The 25,072-nt window shown below is 40.3% G+C and overlaps 1 protein-coding gene across 1 annotated transcript in view; it reads left to right on the top strand.

The window, feature by feature from the left end:
- LOC122938332 (cadherin-9-like) overlaps window positions 1-14,391 on the top strand; it is a 147,656-nt gene extending 133,265 nt beyond the window's left edge. The window contains exon 8 of the mRNA XM_044293782.1: window positions 13,381-14,391. Within this exon, the coding sequence (XP_044149717.1) occupies window positions 13,381-13,862 (482 nt within the window). The 3' untranslated portion in view covers window positions 13,863-14,391. The remainder of the gene's footprint in view (window positions 1-13,380) is intronic.
- The last annotated feature ends 10,681 nt before the right edge of the window (window positions 14,392-25,072 follow it).

Below are 25,072 nucleotides of genomic sequence, written 5' to 3'. Positions count from 1 at the left end.
AAAACTTACATAAATAAAAAAAAATTGTATACATATTAGGTATCGCCGCGTCCGTGACAACCTGCTCTATAAAATTACCACATGATCTAACCTGTCAGATGAATGTTGTAAATAACAAAAAAAAAAACACGTGCCAAAAAAGCTATTTCTTGTTACCTTGCCTCACAAAAAGTGTAATATAGAGCAATAAAAAATCATATGTACCCTAAACTAGTACCAACAATACTGCCACCCTATTCCGTACTTTCTAAAATGGGGTCACTTTTTTGGAGTTTCTACTCTAGGGGTGCATCAGGGGGGCTTCAAATGGGACATGGTGTCAAAAAAACAGTCCAGCAAAATCTGCCTTCCAAAAACCGTATGGCATTCCTTTCCTTCTGCGCCCTGCCGTGTGCCCGTACAGCAGTTTACGACCACATATGGGGTGTTTCTGTAAACTACCGAATCAGGGCCATAAATAATGAGTTTTGTTTGGCTGTTAACCCTTGCTTTGTAACTGGAAAAAAAAATAAAAATGGAAAATCTGCCAAAAAAGTGAAATTTTGAAATTGTATCTCTATTTTCCATTAAATCTTGTGCAACACCTAAAGGGTTAACGAAGTTTGTAAAATCAGTTTTGAATACCTTGAGGGGTGTAGTTTCTTAGATGGGGTCACTTTTTTGGAGTTTCTACTCTAGGGGTGCATCAGGGGGGCTTCAAATGGGACATGGTGTCAAAAAAACAGTCCAGCAAAATCTGCCTTCCAAAAACCGTATGGCATTCCTTTCCTTCTGCGCCCTGCCGTGTGCCCGTACAGCAGTTTACGACCACATATGGGGTGTTTCTGTAAACTACCGAATCAGGGCCATAAATAATGAGTTTTGTTTGGCTGTTAACCCTTGCTTTGTAACTGGAAAAAAAAATAAAAAATGGAAAATCTGCCAAAAAAGTGAAATTTTGAAATTGTATCTCTATTTTCCATTAAATCTTGTGCAACACCTAAAGGGTTAACGAAGTTTGTAAAATCAGTTTTGAATACCTTGAGGGTGTAGTTTCTTAGATGGGGTCACTTTTATGGAGTTTCTACTCTAGGGGTGCATCAGGGGGGCTTCAAATGGGACATGGTGTCAAAAAAACTGTCCAGCAAAATCTGGCTTCCAAAAACCATACGGCGCACCTTTCACTCTACGCCCCGCTGTGTGGCCGTACAGTAGTTTACGGCCACATATGGGGTGTTTCTGTAAACGGCAGAGTCAGGGCAATAAAGATACAGTCTTGTTTGGCTGTTAACCCTTGCTTTGTTAGTGGAAAAAATTGGTTAAAATGGAAAATTAGGCAAAAAAATGAAATTCTCAAATTTCATTCCCATCTGCCAATAACTCTTGTGCAACACCTAAAGGGTTAACGAAGTTTGTAAAATCAGTTTTGAATACCTTGAGGGGTGTAGTTTCTTAGATGGGGTCACTTTTATGGAGTTTCTACTCTAGGGGTGCATCAGGGGGCTTCAAATGGGACATGGTGTCAAAAAAACTGTCCAGCAAAATCTGGCTTCCAAAAACCATATGGCGCACCTTTCACTCTACGCCCCGCTGTGTGGCCGTACAGTAGTTAACAGACACATATTGGGTGTTTCTGTGAACAGCAGAGTCAGGGCAATAAAGATACAGTCTTGTTTGGCTGTTAACCCTTGCTTTGTTAGTGGAAAAAATGGGTTAAAATGGAAAATTAGGCAAAAAAATGAAATTCTCAAATTTCATTCCCATCTGCCAATAACTCTTGTGCAACACCTAAAGGGTTAACGAAGTTTGTGAAATCAGTTTTGAATACCTTGAGGGGTGTAGTTTCTTAGATGGGGTCACTTTTATGGAGTTTCTACTCTAGGGGTGCATCAGGGGGCTTCAAATGGGACATGGTGTCAAAAAAACTGTCCAGCAAAATCTGGCTTCCAAAAACCATACGGCGCACCTTTCACTCTACGCCCCGCTGTGTGGCCGTACAGTAGTTTACAGACACATATTGGGTGTTTCTGTAAACAGCAGAGTCAGGGCAATAAAGATACAGTCTTGTTTGGCTGTTAACCCTTGCTTTGTTAGTGGAAAAAATGGGTTAAAATGGAAAATTAGGCAAAAAAATGAAATTCTCAAATTTCATCCCCATTTGCCAATAACTCTTGTGCAACACCTAAAGGGTTAACGGAGTTTGTAAAATCAGTTTTGAATACCTTGAGGGGTGTAGTTTATAGAATGGGGTCATTTTTGGGCGGTTTCTATTATGTAAGCCTTGCAAAGTGACTTCAGAGCTGTAGTGGTCCCTAAAAATTGGGTTTTTGTAAATTTCTGAAAAATTTCAAGATTTGCTTCTAAACTTCTAAGCCTTGTAACATCCCCAAAAAATAAAATATCATTCCCAAAATAATTCAAACATGAAGTAGACATATGGGGAATGTTAAGTCATCACAATTTTTGGGGGTATTACTATGTGTTACAGAAGTAGAGAAACTGAAACTTTGAAATTTGCAAATTTTTCAAAATTTTTGGTAAATTAGGTATTTTATTATGCAAAAAAATTCATTTTTTTGACTTTATTTTACCAGTGTCATGAAGTACAATATGTGACGAAAAAACAATCTCAGAATGGCCTGGATAAGTCAAAGTGTTTTAAAGTTATCAGCACTTAAAGTGACACTGGTCAGATTTGCAAAAAATGGCCTGGTCCTTAAGGTGAAAATGAGCCCGGTCCTTAAGGGGTTAATAATGACAGAGATCTTGTATGGACCAATACATCTTGTACCTAACTACCAGGATGGCACCCTCAACTTAATGTTATTAGTGGACAACCACACCAAATCACCCACATTCAGGTCCGGACCAGACACACGTTTCTTGTCAGCCATACATTTATACCTATCGCCCCTCTTTTTTAAATCTGTTTTTAAATTGATTTGAATTTTCCGCCAGATAGATAAGGAAGAAGCAAATCTCTCCTCATCAGGAATTATTCCCAGGGAACGTACCAAACTGAGGGTGAAACCCATATGCACCAAAAAATGGTGACTTATCAGTGGACTCCTGATGACGGTTATTCAAAGCAAATTCAGCCAACAACAAAAATGAGGACCACTCCTCCTGATTCTCAGTGACAAAACACATCAAATATGTCTCCAGATTCTGGTTAGTGCGTTCCGTTTGACTGATGGTCAAAAGCCGAAGAGAAGGACAAACAAATCCCCAGGCGAGTACAGAAAGCCTTCCAGAATCTGGAAACAAATTGAGTCCCTCTATCAGACACCACATCAGAGGGAATGTTGTGTAATTTCACAATGTTATCAACAAATGTCCGAGCCAGAGTTTTGGCATTGGGTAAACCAGAAAATGGAATAAAGTGTGCCATCTTACTGAAGCGGTCGAGTACCATCAAAATCACCGTTATCCCAGAAGAACTAGGTAAATCGGTGATAAAGTCCATAGACAAGTGCGTCCAGGGACGGGATGGGATCGACAAAGGAAGAAGAGATCCTGAGGGCCGAGTATGAGTCACCTTGGCACGTGCACCGGTCTCACAAGCTGCCACATAGCCCTCAACACTCTTATGTAAACCCGGCCACCAGAATCTCCAAGAAATAAGATTAACAGTGGATCTGCTACCAGGGTGTCCAGCAAGGACAATATCATGATGCTCCTTAAACACCTTGTAACAAAGCTCAGAAGTAGCAAACAACTTCCCTGGGGGACAAGAATCAGGTGCCTCTCCCTGAACTTCTAACACCTCCGCCTCCAGTTCAGGATAGAGGGTGGATACAACCACCCCATCAGCCAAAATCAGACCAGGATCCTCAGTATCACCCCCCTCCCCCCAGGAAAGCTACACGACAAGGCATCCGCCTTGACATTCTTGACCCCAGGGCGAAAACTGACAATGAAATTAAATCTGGTAAAAATCTGGTAAAAAACAAAGACTATCTTGGGTTCAAACTTTTAGCTGACTCCTGGTAGGCCAGATTTTTATGATTGGTAAGTACAGTAATGAGATGAATTGCTCCTTCTAACCAATGACGCCATTCCTCAAAGGGCAAGTTAATGGCCAGCAGCTCTCTATTGCCAACATCATAATTTCTCTCTGCAGAAGAGAGTTTTTTGAGAAGGAGAAGGACACTGCCAGAAGGACCCTGCAACAGAACTGCACCAACTCCCACTTCTCATGCGTCCACCTCAACAATAAATGGCTGAGACACATCAGACTGCACCAAAATGGGAGCAGAAGAAAAACATTTCTTTATAATGGAAAAAGCATGTAACACCTCTTCCGACCAGACAGAGAAATCCACCCCTTTCTTAGTCATGTCAGTCAGAGGTTTGACAACAGTGGAATAATTCAAGATACATTTTCTGTAGTAATTGGTAAACCCCAAAAACCTCATAAGCGCTTTCTGATTCTCGGGCAGATCCCATTGCAAGACCGCACAGATTTTTTCGGGATCCATGGGAAAGCCCGAAGCAAAAAGCAGGTAGCCCAGAAAAGGAATCTCTTGAACAGCAAACACACATTTTTCAATCTTGGCATATAACTTATTCTCCCGGAGGATCAGCAAGACTTGTCTCAAATAATCCCGATGACTCTCGATGACTCTCCAAGTCGGGCGAATAAATCAATATGTCATCCAGGTATACGACAACAAACCTTCCTACCAATTGATAAAAAATGTCATTGATGAAATGTTGAAATACTGCCGGGGCATTGGTCAAACCAAAAGGCATGACCAAGTTCTCAAAATGACCCTCTGGTGTATTAAACACAGTCTTCCATTCATTCCCTTCCTTGATCCTAACCAGATTATATGCCCCTCTTAGGTCTAATTTAGAAAACACCTTAGCTCCAACAATCTGGTTGAACGAATCTGGGATCAGGGGAAGTGGATAAGGATCACGGATAGTGATGTTATTCAACTCGGAAATCTAGACACGGTCTCAATAGCAGCAGTGCGTCCTTTCTATGGATTGGTGCCCAGAACTGAACTGCATATTTCAGATGAGACCGCACCAATGCTTTGTAAACTGGTATAATTACATCCCTGCACCGCGAGTCCATGCCTCGTTTAATGCATGTCAATATCCTGGTGGCCTTAGAAGCATCTGATTGACATTGTATGCTGTTATTCAATCTATGATCTACAAGGACACCCAAAACCTTCTCTATAAGTGACTCCCCCAGTGTTATTACCCCTAGGACATATGAAGCACACCATTACTACCAAGAGGAATAACTTCATATTTATCCACTATGGAACCTCATTTGCCAAGTTGATGCCCAATCACTCAGAGTGTTCAAGTCAGCTTGTATTTTATGGACATCTTCTTCTATAGACTGCATAGTAGTGTTAGGCACAAATAATCGAATCACAAATATTAATCGTTAATATCGGCACTTTGAGAATTTGCAAATATTTAGAATATAGTTATATATATTCTTAATTTTGTATATTCTAGATTGTTTTTTTTTAAATCAGTACCCTCCCTTCTTGCTTGTGGGCCAATGAGAAGGCTGCAATATCTTTGTCTGTGCTTAGCAACATCCCTAGTAACCAATAGGAAAATTGCCTACCCCTTACTATATAATAACCTCCCCAGCAGCTATTTTCTACAGTTTTTTAAAGTTCTGAGAGAGACAACAGTGTTATTGCGGTGCTCTGTGCTTTCCACACTACTTTAGATAGATAGTTAGATAGCTTATATATATAATACAGAGAGTTAGTGGGAGATAGTCAGTGTAGGTTATATCCTCATAGTAGTGTGATAGGTTCTGCTGTCCATACATACATGCAGACCTGCTAAAATGTGAAGTTTCACATATTGCACCAAAATATTTGCATCATTGGTGCCAATTAGCACAATCGTGAATATATTGGAGCACTCTAGCTGCATATAAAGCCATTTTTAATGTTATGCCATGCCAACCATTTTCTCCAGTCTCAGCAAGCTTCTAGCAGCTTGCAAAATGTTGCAAAAGTGACCCACGCCTGTATTTAGCACACATTACGCGAATAATACATTGTCAATTTTTCACAATCAAGAAAATAATCTCGAAGTTGCGAATATACGACAAATATTCACCCAAATATTCGTGAAATATTGCAAATTTGAATATACACGTATTCCCTGCCGCTCATCACTACTGCACAGTACTAGACAGTTTAGTGTCATCTGCAAAAATAGAAAAGGTGCCATTAATCCCGTACTCAATATCATTAATAAATAAATTAAATAATAGAGGACTCAGCACTGAACCTTGGGGTACACCACTTATAACCCAGGACCATTCTGAATAGGAATCATTGACCTCAACTCTCTGGACACGGTCCTTCAGCCAGTTTTCAATCCAATTTCAAACTATACTTTCCAAGCCAATGGACCTTACTTTACCTATTAAACATCTATGAGGGACAGTATCAAAAACAAATTTCAGAAACACTATATCCACAGCCGCCCCTCTGTCCAGGCTACTACTCACCTCCTCATAAAAACAAATCAGGTTAGTCTGACAACTTCTGTCCTTGGTAAACCCATGCTGGTTATATGTCTGTGAAGGTTCTCATTTATCCATGCTGGTTATCACCTATAATATTATACAGTCACATGCTCATGTATATAGTCCCTTAAGAGTCCTTTAAAGATTTTTCCCACAACATAAGTTAAACTAACTAGTATATAATTACCTGTGGAGGACCTAGATCCTTTTTTGAATATGGGCACCACATTTGCCTTGTGCCAATCACTTGGCACTGTACCAATACCTAGAGAATCTTTAAAATTATAAACAGGGGCACAGCAATGACTGAACTGAGCTCTTTAAGCACTCTTGGGTGTAATCCATCTGAACCTGGAGCCTTGTTTACATTTACCTTATTTAACTTATCTTGGACCATATCTACAGTTAGCCAATTGAGTGTATTACTGGATGTACTAACAGTCCCAGCACCACAGATATCAGCTCCTTTCTCTGCTTTTCTATATACAGAGCTAAAAAAAAAAACTAAAAAAAAACATTTAAGTAGCTCTGCCTTTTCCTTATCGTCAGTGACAAACCCACCTTTACCATTTGTATTTTTTACTCAGATTTATATTTTTTAACAGTAGCTGTAAGCCATGGGGGATTTAATGTTAGCCGTTTATACTTATTACCTAAAGGAATACATTTTTTAGTGCAACTACTCAATGTGGACTTAAAGCTCTCCCATTTATCATCAGCATTATTATGTGACAGTAGCTGCTCCCAATTCATGCCCTGAAATCCTGCCCTCAACCCAGGGAAATGATCCTTTTTTAAATTCTGTGTTTTTGCGCTACCTGACAGAGTTTGCTTTTTATAGTTTAAGGGGCATATAATTATATTGTGGTCACTATTACCTAGTGTTTCTCGAACAGTAAAATTTCCAACAAGCTCTGCATCATTAGAAATGACCAGATCCAACAGAGCATTGAACCTAGTAGGAGCTTCTACAAACTGGTCCATAAAGTGGTCCTGCAGCAAGCTAAGGAACTTTCCCTTCTTTGTGGTTGATGCAGAACCATGACCCCAGTCAATGTCTGGGAAGTAAAAAAATCGCCTAATATGACCACTGTCCCAGCCTATGTATCCCGTTCTATTTGGTTATACGGTTGGTTGTGTTTCTATCTCCTCTGTGATGTTAGGGGGTTTCAGCCACACCAACTACATCTACAGTATGTGTTCTTCTAGTACCATAGCCTCCAGCTCCCCTATTTTGCTTGATAGACTTCTACATTTTAAATTAATATTACCTATAAAGTGAATATCTGGGATTTTTGGGTTACCCTGGTTGATTTTTGTATGTAATAGGTTCTTGTTATCAGCAGTTCTATTTTTCATCGGTATATACGGTAGTTCTGCCTAGCCTTCTCTCTACTTTCCTCACTAACTCCAGCCCCCACTAAATGCCTACTGTCCCCTCCTATATCCCACTCTCTATTCCCTATCTCTAGCCCCTTATTAGTATGACCCTCCCCCCAGATCCTAGTTTAACAGCTCTTCCAGCTGTCTAATCATTTTTTCCCCCAGGGCAATTGCACTCTTCCCATTAAGGTGCATCCCATCTTTACTGTAAAGCCTGTAACCGATCGAGAAGTCAGCCCAGTTCTCCATACTCCCAATCCTTTCCTTCCTGCACCAGCTTCTGAGCCACTTATTTAACTCCCTAAGCTCCCGCTGTCTCTCTGGTGACGCTCATGGCACTAGTAGTAATTCTGAAAACACTACCTTGGAGGTCCTGGACTTGAGTTTCTCTCCTAGTTCCCTAAAATCATTTTTAAGGACCTTCCATCTCTCCCTGACTTTGTCATTGGTGCCAGTGTGTACCATGACCGCCGGTTCTTCCTCAGCCCCACCCGTCAATCTGTCAATCTGATCTGCAATATACCAAACCCGAGAACCCAAAAGACAGCAAACTGTTCGGCATTCAATGTCTCGGCAACAGATAACCCTGTCTGTCCTCCTAATAATAAAAAATGGCCTGCGAAATCCGAAAGGTGCTCTTTGGAATGTGTGCCCCTTTGCCCACCTAGGCTGCAAAAAAGTGTCACACATCTGGTATCGCCGTACTCAGGAGAAGTTGGGGAATGTGTTTTGGGGTGTCATTTTACATATACCCATGCTGGGTGAGAGAAATATCTTGGCAAAAGACAACTTTTCCCATTTTTTTTTATACAAAGTTGGCATTTGACCAAGATATTTATCTCACCCAGCATGGGTATATGTAAAATGACACCCCAAAACACATTACCCAACTTCTCCTGAGTACGGCGATACCAGATGTGTGACACTTTTTTGCAGCCTAGATGCGCAAAGGTGCCCAAATTCCTTTTAGGAGGGCATTTTTAGACATTTGGATCCCAGACTTCTTCTCACGCTTTAGGGCCCCTAAAAAGCCAGGGCAGTATAAATACCCCACATGTGACCCCACTTTGGAAAGAAGACACCCAAAGGTATTCAATGAGGGGCCTGGCGAGTTCATCGAAATTTTTTTTTTGCCATAAGTTAGCGGAAATTGATTTTTTTTTTGTTTTTTCTCACAAAGTCTCCTTTTCCGCTAACTTGGGACAAAAAATTAAATCTTTCATGGACTCAATATGCCCCTCAGCAAATACCTTGGGGTGTCTTCTTTCCAAAATGGGGTCATTTGTGGGGTGTTTGTACTGCCCTGGCATTTTAGGGGCCCTAAAGCGTGAGAAGTCTGGAATATAAATGTCTAAAATATTTTACGCATTTGGATTCCGTGAGGGGTATGGTGAGTTCATGTGAGATTTTATTTTTTGACACAAGTTAGTGGAATATGAGACTTTGTAAGAAAAAAAATAAAAACATTTTTTTCGCTAACTTGGGCCAAAAAAATGTCTGAATGGAGCCTTACCCCCCCTGTCATTGATCACCCTCCTTGTCATTGATCACTCCCCTGTCATTGATCACCCCCCTGTAAGGCTCCATTCAGACGACCGTATGATTTTTACGGATCCACGGATACATGGATCGGATCCGCAAAACACATACGGACGTCTGAATGGAGCCTTACAGGAGGATGATCAATGACAGGGGGGTGATCAATGACAGGAGGGTGATCAGGGAATCTATATGGGTGATCACCTCCCTGTCATTGATCACCCCCCTGCAAGGCTCCATTCAGGCGTCCGTATGTGTTTTGCGGATCCGATCCATGTATCCGTGGATCCGTAAAAATCATACGGACGTCTGAATGGAGCCTTACAGGGGGGTGATCAATGACAGGGGGGTGATCAATGAGAGGGGGGTGATCAGGAAGTCTATATGGGTGATCACCCCCTTGTCATTGATCATCCCCCTGTAAGGCTCCATTCAGACGTCCGTACGTGTTTTGCGGATCCGATCCATGTATCCGTGGATCCGTAAAAATCATACGGATGTCTGAATGGAGCCTTACAGGGGGGTGATCAATGACAGGGGGTGATCAGGAAGTCTATATGGGTGATCACCCCCTTGTCATTGATCACTCCCCTGTAAGGCTCCATTCTGACGTCCGTACGTGTTTTGCGGATTTGATCCATGTATCCATGTATCCGTAAAAATCATACGGACATCTGAATGGAGCCTTACAGGTGGGTGATCAATGACAGGGGGGTGATCAATGTCAGGGGGTGATCAGGGAGTGTATATGAGGTGATCACCCCCCTGTCATTGATCACCCCCCTGTAAGGCTCCATTCAGACGTCCGTATGTGTTTTGCGGATCCGATCCATGTATCCATGGATCCGTAAAAATCATACGGACGTCTGAATGGAGCCTTACAGGTGGGTGATCAATGACAGGGGGGTGATCAATGACAGGGAAGTGATCAGGAAGTCTATATGCGTGATCGCCCCCTTGGCATTGATCACCCCCCTGTCATTGATCACCTCCCTGTAAGGCTCCATTCACACGTCCGTATGTGTTTTGCGGATCCGATCCATGCATCCGTGGATCCGTAAAAATCATACGGACGTCTGAATGGAGCCTTACAGGGGGGTGATCAATGACAGGGGGGTGATCAATGACAGGGAAGTGATCAGGAAGTCTATATGCGTGATCACCCCCTTGTCATTGATCACCCCCCTGTAAGGCTCCATTCAGACGTCCGTATGTGTTTTGCGGATCCGATCCATGTATGCGTGGATCCGTAAAAATCATACAGACGTCTGAATGGAGCCTTATAGGGGGGTGATCAATGACAGTGGGGTGATCAATGACGGGGGGGGTGATCAGGGAGTGTATATGAAGTGATCAGGGGTTCATAAGGGGTTAATAAGTGACAGGGGGGGTGTAGTGTAGTGGTGTTTGGTGCTACTTTACACATCTACCTGTGTCCTCTGGTGGTCGATCCAAACAAAAGGGACCACCAGAGGACCAGGTAGCAGGTATATTAGACGCTGTTATCAAAACAGTGTCTAATATACCTGTTAGGGGTTAAAAAAAATCACATCTCCAGCCTGCCAGCGAGCGATCGCCGCTGGCAGGCTGGAGATCCGCTCTCTTACCTTCCGCTCCTGTGAGCGCGCGTTCACAGGAAATCTCGCGTCTCGCGAGATGACGCATATATGCGTCGCTGAGCGCAGGGCTGCGACCTCCGGACCGCAGATCTGCGTTAGGCGGTCCGGATGTGGTTAAAGGGCTTCTGTCACCCCCTAAACCGTTTTTTTTTCATTTTTTGGGGGTTTACTTATAATCCCTATAGTGCGATTTCTGCATATATAAGCTAAATAATCATTTCGGTTCAGTAGAATTTGTTAAAAACACAATTTTAAAATATGCAAATTACCTTGCTACCAGCAAGTAGGGCGGCTACTTGCTGGTAGCAGCCGCACCCTCCGATCCTAAAGACGCCCCCTCCGCTTGTTGATTGACAGGACCAGGGAACGGGATCGTTCTCTGCTGGCCCTATTTGAATTCAAAATATCGCACCTGCGCCGTACCTGTCTTCAATCGGCGCAGGCACACTGAGAGGTGGCCGCTCGCTTGGCCGCTCCATCCTCAATGCGCCTGCGCCGGGTGTAGATGTGACATTATCGGCGCAGGCGCATTGAGGATGGAGCAGCCGAGCCAGCAGACGCCTCTCAGTGCACCTGCGCTGATTGAAGACAGGTACGGCGCAGGCGCGATATTTTGAATTCAAACAGGGCCAGCAGAGAACGATCCCGTTCCCTGGCCCTGTCAATCAACATGCGGAGGGGGATCCCTAAAGAAGAATGGTTTACATCCTCACTCTTTTCTGTATGGCGTAAGGTTCAAAGCAGCTTGAAAAATATGGGAAGCAGATATAAAAGTATGGCTGATAAAAAAAAAAAAAAACTTTGCCAGGTACAGACCCAGGGGTGAATGACTTTGTGTGGTTGTCAACTAGCAATATTAAGTTAAAGGTTTCCTCTTAGGCTACTTTCACACTAGCGTTCGATCGGATCCGTTCTGAACGGATCCGATCATATTAATGCAGACGGAGGCTCCGTTCAGTACGGATCCGTCTGCATTAATAACTTAAAAAAAATTCTAAGTGTGAAAGTAGCCTGAGCGGATCCGTTCAGACTTTCAATGTAAAGTCAATGGGGGACGGATCCGCTTGAAGATTGAGCCATATTGTGTCATCTTCAAGCGGATCCGTTCCCATTGACTTACATTGTAAGTCTGGACGGATCCGCACGCCTCCGCACGGCCAGGCGGACACCCGAACGCTGCAAGCAGCGTTCAGCTGTCCGCCTGTCCGTGCGGAGGCGAGCGGAGCGGAGGCTGAACGCCGCCAGACTGATGCAGTCTGAGCGGATCCGCTCCATTCAGACTGCATCAGGGGTGGACGGAGGCGTTCGGGTCCGCTCGTGAGCTCCTTCAAACGGAGCTCACGAACGGACCTATGAACGCTAGTGTGAAAGTAGCCTTAGAAATTAGGTCCTAGGTTTATTGGTCCTCCTAAAATAGTCACCATAATTATCCCCGTGGCATTTCGCCTAGAGCTACCTCAAACTGAAAATTCATAATGTATATCATAAATCGTTGCTCAAAAAGTATGTTGCACCTTGGAACCATCACCATTACCACCCCCTCCAATCATTGTCAATGGCAATTTTGGAGCTTCAGGTGGCAAGAATTGTAGATTCTTGTTTCGCAATCAAGTGGCAAGAATTGTAGATTCTTGTTTAGCCTGTCACTCCCATTAATATCTGGTGTATTTACCCCATGTAAAAAAATAAAGTGATATTTTATTGGAATTTTTTATTTTTATTTTTCTCAGTCAAGTGTCTCTCAATCCTATAAAATGCCTTTGGGGTCAAAGCCCTGACATTTATTAACTGGTGTTTTTTTTTTCCAAAATGGGTTCTTTTTTGAAATTTTCCAAAAATGACAGGCCACCCAAAAATTATTCAAGCAAAATTTGTCCTCCAAAAAACATATGGCGCTTCTTCCCTTCTGAGCCTTCCCATGTGCTCATACAGCAGTTTATGACCATGTATGGGATGTTGCCATATTCACAAAAAAAGTTTCTGTTCTATGACCTTCACTTTTGTTGTATCTGCAGACTATTTACATTTTCACAGAAAATTGAAGTATAGTCCTTACCTCTGGACTCCTGACAGCTTTTATGAGCGTCAGGAGTTTAGAGATTAGGGTTACACATAGAGCTGTCAGAGCAGCTCTATAGCAAATTATCTGTAAAACAGAAAGCCAGATAATCTGGAGATACAATAAAAGTGATGGCAGTGGAACTGAAACTGTTCAAAATTTCTAGTAATTTGATAAAATGTTTAAAAAATTGCCCCCAAAGGTGTTCATAGCCTTTGAATTAATTTAACTTTTGTTGTGAATTTAAAATATTAATAATTTTCTAACTTGCTTTTTAGCATTAGTGGTGCTTTTTGCAGCTCTTAAGCGACACAGAAAAAAAGAACCATTAATAATTTCAAAGGATGATGTGCGAGATAATGTTGTGACCTATAATGATGAAGGCGGAGGTGAAGAGGATACACAAGCTTTTGATATTGGAGCACTAAGAAATCCTGAAGCTAGAGAGGAAAATAAACCGAGAAGAGATATCATCCCTGATACTATATTTCATATACGGAAAACAGTTCCTCTGTGGGAAAATGTTGATATTCAAGATTTTATTCAAAGAAGAATAAATGAAAATGATGCAGATACAACTGCTCCTCCATATGACTCACTAGCAACCTATGCTTATGAAGGTAATGACTCCATTGCTGAGTCGCTAAGCTCATTGGAATCCCTGGAGATTGATGAAAATCATGATTATCAATATCTTAATGACTGGGGACCTCGATTTAAAAAACTTGCAGCTATGTATGGTGGAGATGAAAGTGACTGATGAAAACTGTTCAATTATTTCCTTGTAATGATAAACTATGTAGGTTTCTATAAATTACCCCCCACATAGTTACTTATTGTAGATACAGTCAGAACTACAGTACTTCCCCACAATGGCTAGTGAAGGAATAAGAAGCTGGGACACAAGCTTAATCTAATGGAGTGTGCATACAAGTAATAAGAATATACTGAAAAATAGTTTTGTGCCTTTACTGACAATTTAATTTTTTTTGCATTATCTCGTACACAATGTAAATAAATATAAAGTAGGCTTTGTTCACATCTCTGATGTGTACTTAAGTAGTCTGTTCTGGAAGAGGGCACTATTGGATCCTCAGAAGCTTTAATAGGATCTAGTAGGCTTCATACATAAATACAGCAGCATTTATGTCAAAAACCCACTGTATGCCAGATTTCATTATAGTGAATAGGGATCTAGCAGTGCTCAGCGATGTCTGGCTATGCCAGAGACAGTGTACTTTGGGTTTCCTGCCAGAACAAACTACCAGAGTACACAATGGAGATATGAACCTAGCCATAGGCATACACTTTAATTTTGAAATTAAACCAAAAGAAATATTACATATTACAATTATTTAAAACAAATATATGTTTGAATGTTATTTATTTGATCAGAATATATGTGATTGTATGTCTGTTCTATTTTTTATAAATGAAGAAGTATATTTTTATACAGTTTTTGGAATAAAGATAATTGTAATACAGGTGTTTGCTACATTGTACAAAATTACTTAGACTTATGTTTTTAATTTGCACATAAATATGTGTGTATGGGTGTGACAGATGAAGAAACTTAGAGAGCATCTGTCAGCATGATGAACCTTATTAAACCAAGTATACTGCCTAGTAGTGGTAACTTTCTTTTGTCTGTATGTTAACCCCTTCCTGATCAATGACATAATAGTAAGTCATAGCGGGAAGTGACTTCCCGCAATTTTATGTACTATTAAATCATGCTGATCTGGCGGGCACTGCTCTGGTGCCTTCCCGACCAGTGTAGAGGCCCGATGCCACAGATGTTGAGAATAAAGGTTTTCTATCCTTAGAAAGCTAATATATATTACTGGTTTATTCATAGCCACAATATATGATTATAAAGAAACCAGTAATATATATTAATATAAAACCACTCTTTACTCAATTTGATTAACATTTTAGCCTGAAAGTAAGTGGTTAATATGTAGATGCCCCAGGTTGAAATCCCAAAAGAGACTCCTAGACTTATTTCATTAAGTAATTTATTTCTTCCTCATTTAACTCATAATAAGAGGCTATAGTCTTACTTTATGGGGAATAGAGGTTTTCTATGCTAATAATGCTAATATATTTTTCTGGTTGATTCACAGGCACACTATATGATTATAAACACACCAGTAATATGTATTAGCTTTCTAAGAATATAAAACATCTATTCTTAATGTAGTAAGGATATAGCCTTTTATTATACGTTAAGTGAGATAGAAAAAATCTACAAGTTTCTTCTGGGAGTTAAACCTACAATGACTTCATGCAATGCTGACCATTTATCTCCAGGTTACAGTCTTATCATATTGTGAAGAGTGGTTTTCCAGTAGTGTATATGCTATGTCTAGCATGCTGATGTCTAGCCCTGTCTATCAAGGGAAGGGGAAATGTGCTGAGCACCACCCAATGGCCCTCCAATGTGCTCATTTGCTCATGAATAAATACACATATATTGCCACAGTTTAACATACTGACAAAAGAAAGGTATAATCAGCATGATCAACCCTACCAGGCAATTCACCTAGTTTAATAGGGTTGCTCATGCTGACAGGTCATAAATTAAATTAATTAAAAACAAGAAAACGGACAAGACCAAAATATATATTTACTGTCAAAAATAAGTTAATGAACATTTATTTTGTAATTTAGTATATCAGCTGTAATATTAAAACCAAATATCTAATATCATATGACCCCCCTCATGCTGCCAAAACACAATGGGGGAATTTAATATGAAGATAATTTTCAAAGTCAGTTTTTGTTTGATCGGGCATTGGAGTATATTGCACTAAATTTACCAAATATAACAATTTTACCTAGAAATGCAAGTCCAGTTTCCATATCCAAACTATTTTACTACTACTTTACTACTTTTTTGCTACTTTTATTAAAAAAATATAATAAATCTTTAGTGAAACTAATTAATATAGTTATTCATGGCCACTTTTCCACTCACTTTTTAAAAGTGGCAAGCTTGGCGTACAATGGCAAAACGTTGCACGTTTTTGTGCACAATTTGTCTTGCAGGAGTAGCACCTTCAGGTGTGAATGTGCTTCTTTCTATCCTGGGAGTAGCATTCATGAGCACTTATCTAATTGGTTACCTTGATTAAGATAATACATAAAGCTCTGTTTGCTCCTCCACTCATTGGTCGCTGATGCACACAGAGGTAACTAGGAGCAACACACTATATGTCCAGGGGGTGATCTCCTGAATATAGATGCATAACAGCGTAGGTAGGTTTAGAGCAGGACCTGCCTGACTTAGACAATCTTGGCGTGGGTAGGTGGGCACAGACGTATTCCTCAATCCATTCCTGCACAATTCTTGCAGTATGGCATGACATGTTGTCCTGCTAAAAGAGACTTCTGCAATAAGGGAATACATTTGCCATGAAGAGATATGCTTTGTAATAATGTTTAGGCATATGGTAATAAACACATAGATGTCAAGACACAATGTTTCCTAGTAAAATATTGCTTACAGCAGCATACTGCCCCACTCTGTGAGCTATATTCCCTTAATGTATCGCAGTGCCATCTTCTCTCTAAGTAAGTTATGTACATGCATCTGATAATCTACATTAAGTAAACGAAAATGTGGTTCATTATACCAGACCACTCTCTTTTATTGCTCCATGGGGATGTGCCCATTGCAGGCAATTTTGATACAAGCAAGCAAGATGAAATGTACAGTATTGCATTCGGACACCTTTCACATGTAAATATGACATTAAGTTTGCTGAAACCCCCATATATAGATAACAAGCACAATAATGCAGAAGATTACTGATTAAACTATATATATGGGGAAAAAGACACAAAAAAAGAGAGGGGCAACCATTTCAATTATTATATATCCATTACAAGTAAGCATTAAACATCCTCATCCTCATGTTTCAAGGGATATATATATATATATATATATATATATATAAAAGAAGAAAAAGTCCAGCGGGAGCACCAACCGGGTTGCGGGTGCAAAGTCCAGCAGAGGGCAATGGCTGTACCCAAGATTTGTAGAGACGAACAAAGTCGGACTGCACTCCAAAATGATGGTGAAATAAAGTGTTTTAATCACCCATAATATGGCAACTTGTGACGTTTCGGCTCACAAGAGCCTTCCTCAAGCTATATATATTTATTTGCTGGGAATAAATTTTGGGGTCGTCACCCTATCACCAATAACTGGAAGTGCTGCCTCTTCATTCGGTGAATATATATATATATATATATATATATATATATATATATATATTTATTTTGTAATTACACATTTATTTTGTGCCATACATTTTTCACAATTACAAAAAAATATATAAAATATATAAATCTAATTTAATCTCTATTTCTTAAAAGGTTTGTGATGGGATTTGAACTCATAGGTTCTGCACCACAGCCCAGAACTTTAACCACTACACTATATAGCTGCATAGCCAGGTGCTAAAAAAATAACATGAGACTTCTACTGTATAGGACTAAGTACAGTACAGTAGTAGTCTCATATTTATTTATTTTTAAGGAACTGGCTATGCAGCTATTATAGCTGAGTGGCTAAGTGCCTTGTCTCTAATACAAAATGTTGTGAGTTCAAATCCTGGCAGACACTTTTCAGAAATACAGGCTAAATTAGATTAAAATACTGTACACTGGGGTGTCCGCAAGCACTGACTCCATATATGGACATAGCTATATATATGCAGTCAGAGCAGGGACTCCTAAGCCATGGACTCACGCTGAGGGATTCACTTACTGTACAGCGATCTTCTGCATCGAAATAGAGGCTAAATTCATTTTAAATACACTCGAGCATCACATTTGAGCACACGTGGTGTATGGCCAAACTCCGTGATGTGCCAAGCATAGCATGTTCACTAAAGATGAGCGAATTTCATATTCGTTCACACTTCGTTTGGTGGTAAAAGGTGAATTGCGTTATGGATTCTGTTACCATGCACCATAACACAATTCAATGACGGAATTCCATCATAATAAAATTCCGTTATTCATTCCATCTTAATAGAAGTCTATGGGCTGCAAAACGGATCCGTCCTGTTTTCGTTATGCAGGGGAGTCCTCTCTGTTCTGTGTGTGGTCTGAATTCTTTCCTAGTTCAGTTTGCCAGTGTATTCCCTAATCATAGTTCTTGTCCGTTCTGCCTTGTCAAGTTTCTGCTCATGTACGGTATCTGCTTTTTCAAAATTTGTCAAAACATTGTCTGTAACAATAGGCTTATTATCAGCACCCCAAAATGATCAATTCTGCTCCAAACATTGAGCAATTGCACATTTTTTTGTACTTAAAATCCTTTAGAAATTTACTGTTTGTAATTTGAACTATCAGTGTATTATACCCATGTTACTGAATTTGTTGCTGCAAGATAACCAATAATTACAGCTAAAGAAATACTGCAATAATGCAATTTTTATACGTGTTATTAATGGTGTGGCACAGTACTGCAAAGTAACAGGTGGTTACAGCAAAAGCAATACCACAATAACCTAACTTTTATATCCATTAAGTTACTATTCTGGTCAAGAATGAAATATCAGGCAGCAATGATATCAGACAGACAGTATTTATTGTATTTAAGTTCCTTAGTTTTACATTGTTCAGGTTTTCTGCTCCCGTTTATTTCCTGTTACTATGCATTTTACACACTGAAGCATCAAGTGGCTGCTATCTTCATGACTCCATGAGTTCAAGACCTACAGTATGTGAGTCAACTGCCTCATAATTACCTCCCATGGCATAGATGTCAAGGGGCGGCTGCACACAATCAAATCCTTCCCATAGAATCAAAATGTAAAACTGTCAGTTCAAAATGATGACTCCTCAAGGGACATGAGAGACGGAAGCCTGAGGTAGGTCTCCATTGTGGTTTTATCCAAGCCCCATCAACACTGGTGCCCAGATAGTTTCATACAGGGGAGTTTGTGTACATTTGTTAGGCCTTACACTGAGGCCTCTTGCACACGACCGTATGGCTTTTACAGTATTTTGCTGTCCGCAAAAGACATATCCGCAAAAAATACGGATGACATCCATGTGCATTCCGTTTTTTGCGGAACGGAACAGCTGGCTCTTGATAGAACAATACTATCCTTGTCCGTTATGCGGACAATATTAGTAATATATGTTCTATCTTTGAACGGAACAGAAAAACAGAAATGCAGAAACGGAAGGCATACGGAGTACCTTCCGTTTTCTTTTGCTGATCCATTGAAATAAATGGTTCCGTATACGGTCCATATATGGAACACAAACAACAGAATATAAACGGAAAATAAAAACATTTGTGTGCAAGAGGCTTTAGCTACAGCCTAGTAGGGGACAGCATCGGTTCTCTGTAATGGCATCACTTAGGCCTCTTGCACACAACCGTATGGATTTTTCAGTATTTTGCAGTCTGCAAAAAACGGATCAGCAAAAAATAAGGATAGTACTGTTCCATCAGGGGTCAGCTGTTCCATTCTGCAATAGTACTATCCTTGTCCTTTATGAGGACAAGAATAGGACATGTTCTATCTTTGAATGGAATGGCAAAACAGAAGTACAGAAACGGTAGTCATACGAAGTACCTTCTGTTTTTCTGGTGGATCCATTGAAATGAATGGTTCCGTATATGGTCTGTATACGGAACACGAAAAATGGCACGTAAACAAAGAGGTGAATTAAACTTTAGGCATATGTTTTGGTCCATGACTTTGGCCAAAAGATTTATTTTTAATTTTTGCCTTTAATTTATTTTTAAAAACATTTTATTTTTACTGTAAAAAACTAAAATTTCTGACAAATAGTGTATAATTCAGGCAACCTACTGCAAAAATTGCATTGTTATACTAGTTAGGTCTTAGGCATCATGCACACGGCCGCAAAAGATACAGGACAGCACTCCGTGTGCTGTCTGCATCCGTGGCTCCGTTCCGTGGCCCCGCAAAAAAAATAGAACATGTCCTATTCTTGTCCGTTTTGCGGACAAGAATAGGCATTTCTACAATGGGCAGCCCGTTCCGTTCTGCAAATTGCTGAAGGCACATGGACGGCTTCCGTTTTTTGCGGATCCACAGTTTGCGGACCGCAAAAAATGGAACAGTCGTGTGCATGAGTCCTAAGGCTTTAGTGAATGCATTAATGCAACAGACTGTGTAGTTAAAAAACATTTTACTGAAAAAATTACGTAGGCCTCTTTCACACAACCGTATGGCTTTTTTTTATAAATTCTTTATTTTTCATTTTTCTTTGTATAATCACGTATCAAAGAAGCATAAGGATGTTACATAAATGAGAACAAAAGATAACAATACATTGAAATGTCAGCATTCAAATTCAGATGGTACCAGTCTTTGCTAAATAGGTGCATATTAGGATCGTCTACAGCGCTCTCTAAACTGGTCTCTTATATTTTGCAGTACCATGAAAACACATAATAGAGGAAGAAAGAAAGTAAGAGAAACATAAATGAAGGATAGAGGCAGAGAAGAGAAGTGGGTAGAGGGGGTAGAGGGGAAGGAGAGATGAAACTAGGTAGCTATGTCACAACTATAAGTGACATTTCTACTATTTGGCTAGGGTCCATCTACGTCAGGGATCTCCAAGGGCTCCATACCTTAGTGAATTGGTCATGCGTCCTATCAATCCAGCTGGTCATTTCTTCAAGTTGCGAAGTTGCGATATTCGCGAAAAAAATTTGCTTTTCGAATATTCGCGCTCAACACTAGCTATGATATACAAAATCAGATTCTTTTTTGAAGGAGAGTACTGGGGTGTGTGTAGCGCAAGTGCCACCATCTCTAGAGTTAGCTTAAAATCTGGAATTGTTAGTTTTTGAATCAACGCTTCAATCTCCTTCCAGTAGGACTTAATCTGAGAACAGTGCCACCAGATATGTGATAAGGAGCCCACGTCAGTTCCGCATCTCCAGCATTCCTTTGTAAGTGTTAATCCTCTCTTGTAGAGAAAATCTGGGGTTTTATACCACCTCGTCAGGAGTTTATAGTGATTCTCCTGTAGACGAATGCAGCGAGAGAAGCCATGGGAGCTTCTCAATATTTGCTTCATTTCAGCGTCTGTTATAGTCCTATCTAATTTTTTACCCCACTCTCTAATGTAAATTGGCTTCAGAGATTCACCGGGTAGAGTTTCGATACTTTTTTAGCACCGATGAGTGGTGATTGTATTAATTTCTCAAAATCAGTCAAGGGCCTCTGGAGAGGGTACCGTACCTTCAACTCCCCACACAGCTCTAATATGTGGTTTTACAAGGGAGAACGCTGGAGCTTCTGTGATTGAGCTTGGAAGCGCCTCTACCGTAGAATGTAGGACTCCATATTAGGGGTGATTTCCCCAAGTTTTACATAAGTTAGGGAATTCCATACATGTGGTTTGGTACAAGTGTCACAGCTTAGGAGGTCTGGTAATAGGCTCAACGGCAATAGGGGGGATGGGTCAGGTGCCAATGTCTTCCGCATTTCCCTCCAGACCTCTCCTAAGCCAGGCATCAATGGGTCTGTAGTCAGGTCTCTCTGGATATATCTGTCGGGTAGCCACAGGTGTTTCTGAAAGTGTCTTCCCAAACTGTGGTGGCAAATGGCCTGAACATTCGGGCGTCTGTTTGGGTTCACCATCTCCAGCCACCTGCTAAGTTGTATTGTTCTGTAATATCTAGCTACGTCTGGCAGGCCTAATCCTCCCTTCTCTTTGCTCCTTGTTAAGGTTTCATGGGATATCCTGGGTTTCCTACCATTCCATAAGTATTTAGAGAACATACTCTTCACACTCTTGAAAAAAGATTTAGGGAGCCATATCAGGACTAGCTGCATGACATACAGAACTTTTGGCATTACATAGGCCTTCAAGATATTCTTGCGTCCCATCCAGAACAGATAGGGGAGATTGTATGTTTGTAATATACGTTGTAGGTCTCCTAAGAGGGGTGTGTAATTGTGCTGGTACAGGTCATTAGTATCGCTAGGGATTAATATTCCTAGGTATTTAATAGGTCCTTTGGCCCAATGAAATGGGAATCGGGCTCGTAAGGGAGCAATCTTGAATTCTGGTAGAGAAATGTTCAGTATCTGACCGTATGGCTTTTTTAGTGTTTTGCGGTCTGTTTTTCATGGATCCATTGTTCCGTTTTTTGTTTCCGTTGTGTTTCTGTTCCGTTTTTCCGTTCCTTTTTTCCGTATGGCATATACAGTATACAGTAATTACATAGAAATAATTTGGCTGGGCATAACATTTTCAATAGATGGTTCTGCAAAAACGGAATAGATATGGAATACAAACAGATGCATTTCCGTATGTGTTCCGTTTTTTTTTTCAGATTAATTGACTTGAATGGAGCCACGGAACGTGATTTGCGGGCAATAATAGGACATGTTCTATCTTTCAACGGAACGGAAAAACGGAAACGGAATGCATACGGAGTACATTCAATTTTTTTTGGGCGGAACCATTGAAATCCCATGTTAGTGAACTCAGCACAGCATCATACCGTGAATATTGCAAATATTGCATTATTATACTTGAATGCATTGCTTACTTGAATGCATTGCTGCAACAGACCACATAGTTCAAAGATATTTTACTGCAAAAAAAACAACATTATTACCAAACTAAATTGGCTATATCAGTGTGCAGTGTGTTTGTAGAAAGTGAGGGGCATTTAATCGCACCTTTGTCTTTAAATTACAGAAAAAACTATTTTGCTAGTACCATTTAATAATCTGTGTACCAAATCCATGACTTTTCACTTGCAGAGCTCATAATAAGAAGTCTGGAAAATGGAAACTGTAAAATCAAAGACCATTGCCTCAATAGTCAAAATGTGTGCAGCAGCACCATTCATCCAGCCAGTAGTGGTAGTAATTAAAGATGAGGAAATTTTTTAAAACTTTGATTTGCCAGTTTCGCCAAATTTTTTGGAAAAAATTTGGTTTGATTCGAATTTATTTGTGGCAAATTTGGTTAAAAAAAAAAGCTATTTCCTGGCTGCAGAGAGCTTTTATAGTGGTGTAGAACACTGTGCCTTGCAATACCACGCATAAGGAGTCTGCTTTAGTAGTGAAAAAATACTGTGAGTTTGTATGATATGCAGATAACAGGGGTCGCTCTTAGGATCACTGCACACTTCACTTATTTGTCATGGGGCCAAAACTAACCAAATAACTCAAGTATGACCTCAGCCTTACAGGTCGATGTTAGCACCAGAAAGAAGCACACTCCTTTTACACCGTCTCCAGCTCATTCCACATAGATGTCTACAGAACCTGTTCTATTAAATGCTTATACAAGTAGAGCGCCCCCGACAGAGTGGAGAGGGTGTCAGCAGTAAGTTAGTGTTGACGTCACTGATTATTTTTTCCCTTAGTCTGATCCGTCAGAACAATAACCCACAAAAAACTGATTCCTAAATATAATAAACAGGCACTCTTCACTTGGTCAACAAGCAAAGAGCAATATAGGTAAAATAAGATTATTTCATATAAAGATCAACCATAGAAGGATTCATTTAGAAAGTATTCAATTAAAAAGACATACATAAAAATAATACATTAAAAGTACATTTACTGGATCTACCCTTTCATTGGGGAAAGGAACCCCCGTGACTGTAGTACCAGGTCAGTGGAAGTAAGAACTCAAGTAAAACACTAAGTAGCAAGCATATATGGTTTTAAATAATAATAAATATATAGATGTATAAAGTGCAGGATAGGTGGACGTTCAGCAATTGTAACTACCGTATATTGCTATTTGTTAGCAGTTCATTGGTGGAGTATTTCTCCAGCAGGCAGGAAAATTATATATTTAGTCGCTGTATATCAGCTGTGATGTGGTGACTGTCTTTGTTTTGCTGATAAAATCATCACCACTCTATTGCCACTAAGATGGTGGACTTTTAATGTTTATAAAGCAAATTCAGATGGAATCTTCAAAACTGTTGAAGTATTACTTCACAGTAAGTATTATTAATAGCCAGTCTCTTATAACGATAGCATTGGCAGAATTATCTACATTTGTGTTAGTACATCAGTCGGGTGTTGTACCTCATGTGGCGTCACACACGTTAAAAAGGTCTGCACCCAGACTGTGGTTACCTTCTCCGATTATCTCGTCGACCGCGACCGCTAGAGTGCCTTTCAGGACTCCTTGTTTGGCGTTCGAGTCTTCTCCTTCAGCGTCCCACGTGGGTATGACATCACCATGTTTGGCGTACCACGTGTTTCAGGTCGGTCCGCGTTCCCTATGCAGCAATCTTCACTGAGAAGGGTAGAAGGTTAATATTGGAAGCACTTTAAAAAAAATGGTTGGTACATTGTTGTCCATCAAATGATATGGATGCGGGTTTACTGTGCTTTCACCAGACACGTTTTGGAGGTCAAGACTGCCGCCTTCATCAGTGGTTACCCGCTACCTGCCTGTCAGGTGGTTTTTATATCCTGTCTGTGGTCATTATCAAAGAGCTGGACTGGATTTCAAGATGTGGATGTAACTAGTCATAGGATGTTATTCTTTTTTCTTTCCTTCTTTTTCTTGATTTATTGTTGTGGGCAACAATCTTTATGGTTCAATATTGCAGTATTTGAGTAAAAATACATAGTTACATTACCAGTGCGGTAACGCTGCGTTTTTTCCCCACTAGTGTGTTTTTTATGTATAATCTGCACACTATAACACTGTATTCCATGCGAAAGTTTCTTTAGGGAACTTTTCTATGGGGGGAAATGGTACTAAACGTTAGCGGACAGTATGAGATTTTACCTATAATGCTCTCTGCTTGTTGACCAGGTGAAGAGATTTAACACTCTATACCCAGCCTCCTCTGATTGGGTGAATCAGCGTAACCTAGAGCACCTGTACATTGTATTGGTCAGGTGAGCCACCAGTAATCTACTTTCTTGCTAAAAAACGGATTCTGTCTGTGGAGCATCCGCCTTCACTCAG

This window comes from Bufo gargarizans, chromosome 5 (genome assembly GCF_014858855.1).
Source record: "Bufo gargarizans isolate SCDJY-AF-19 chromosome 5, ASM1485885v1, whole genome shotgun sequence".
Lineage (NCBI taxonomy): Eukaryota > Metazoa > Chordata > Amphibia > Anura > Bufonidae > Bufo > Bufo gargarizans.
Note: the sequence above shows the minus strand (reverse complement) of the source record. Positions and strands in the feature narration are given on the sequence as shown.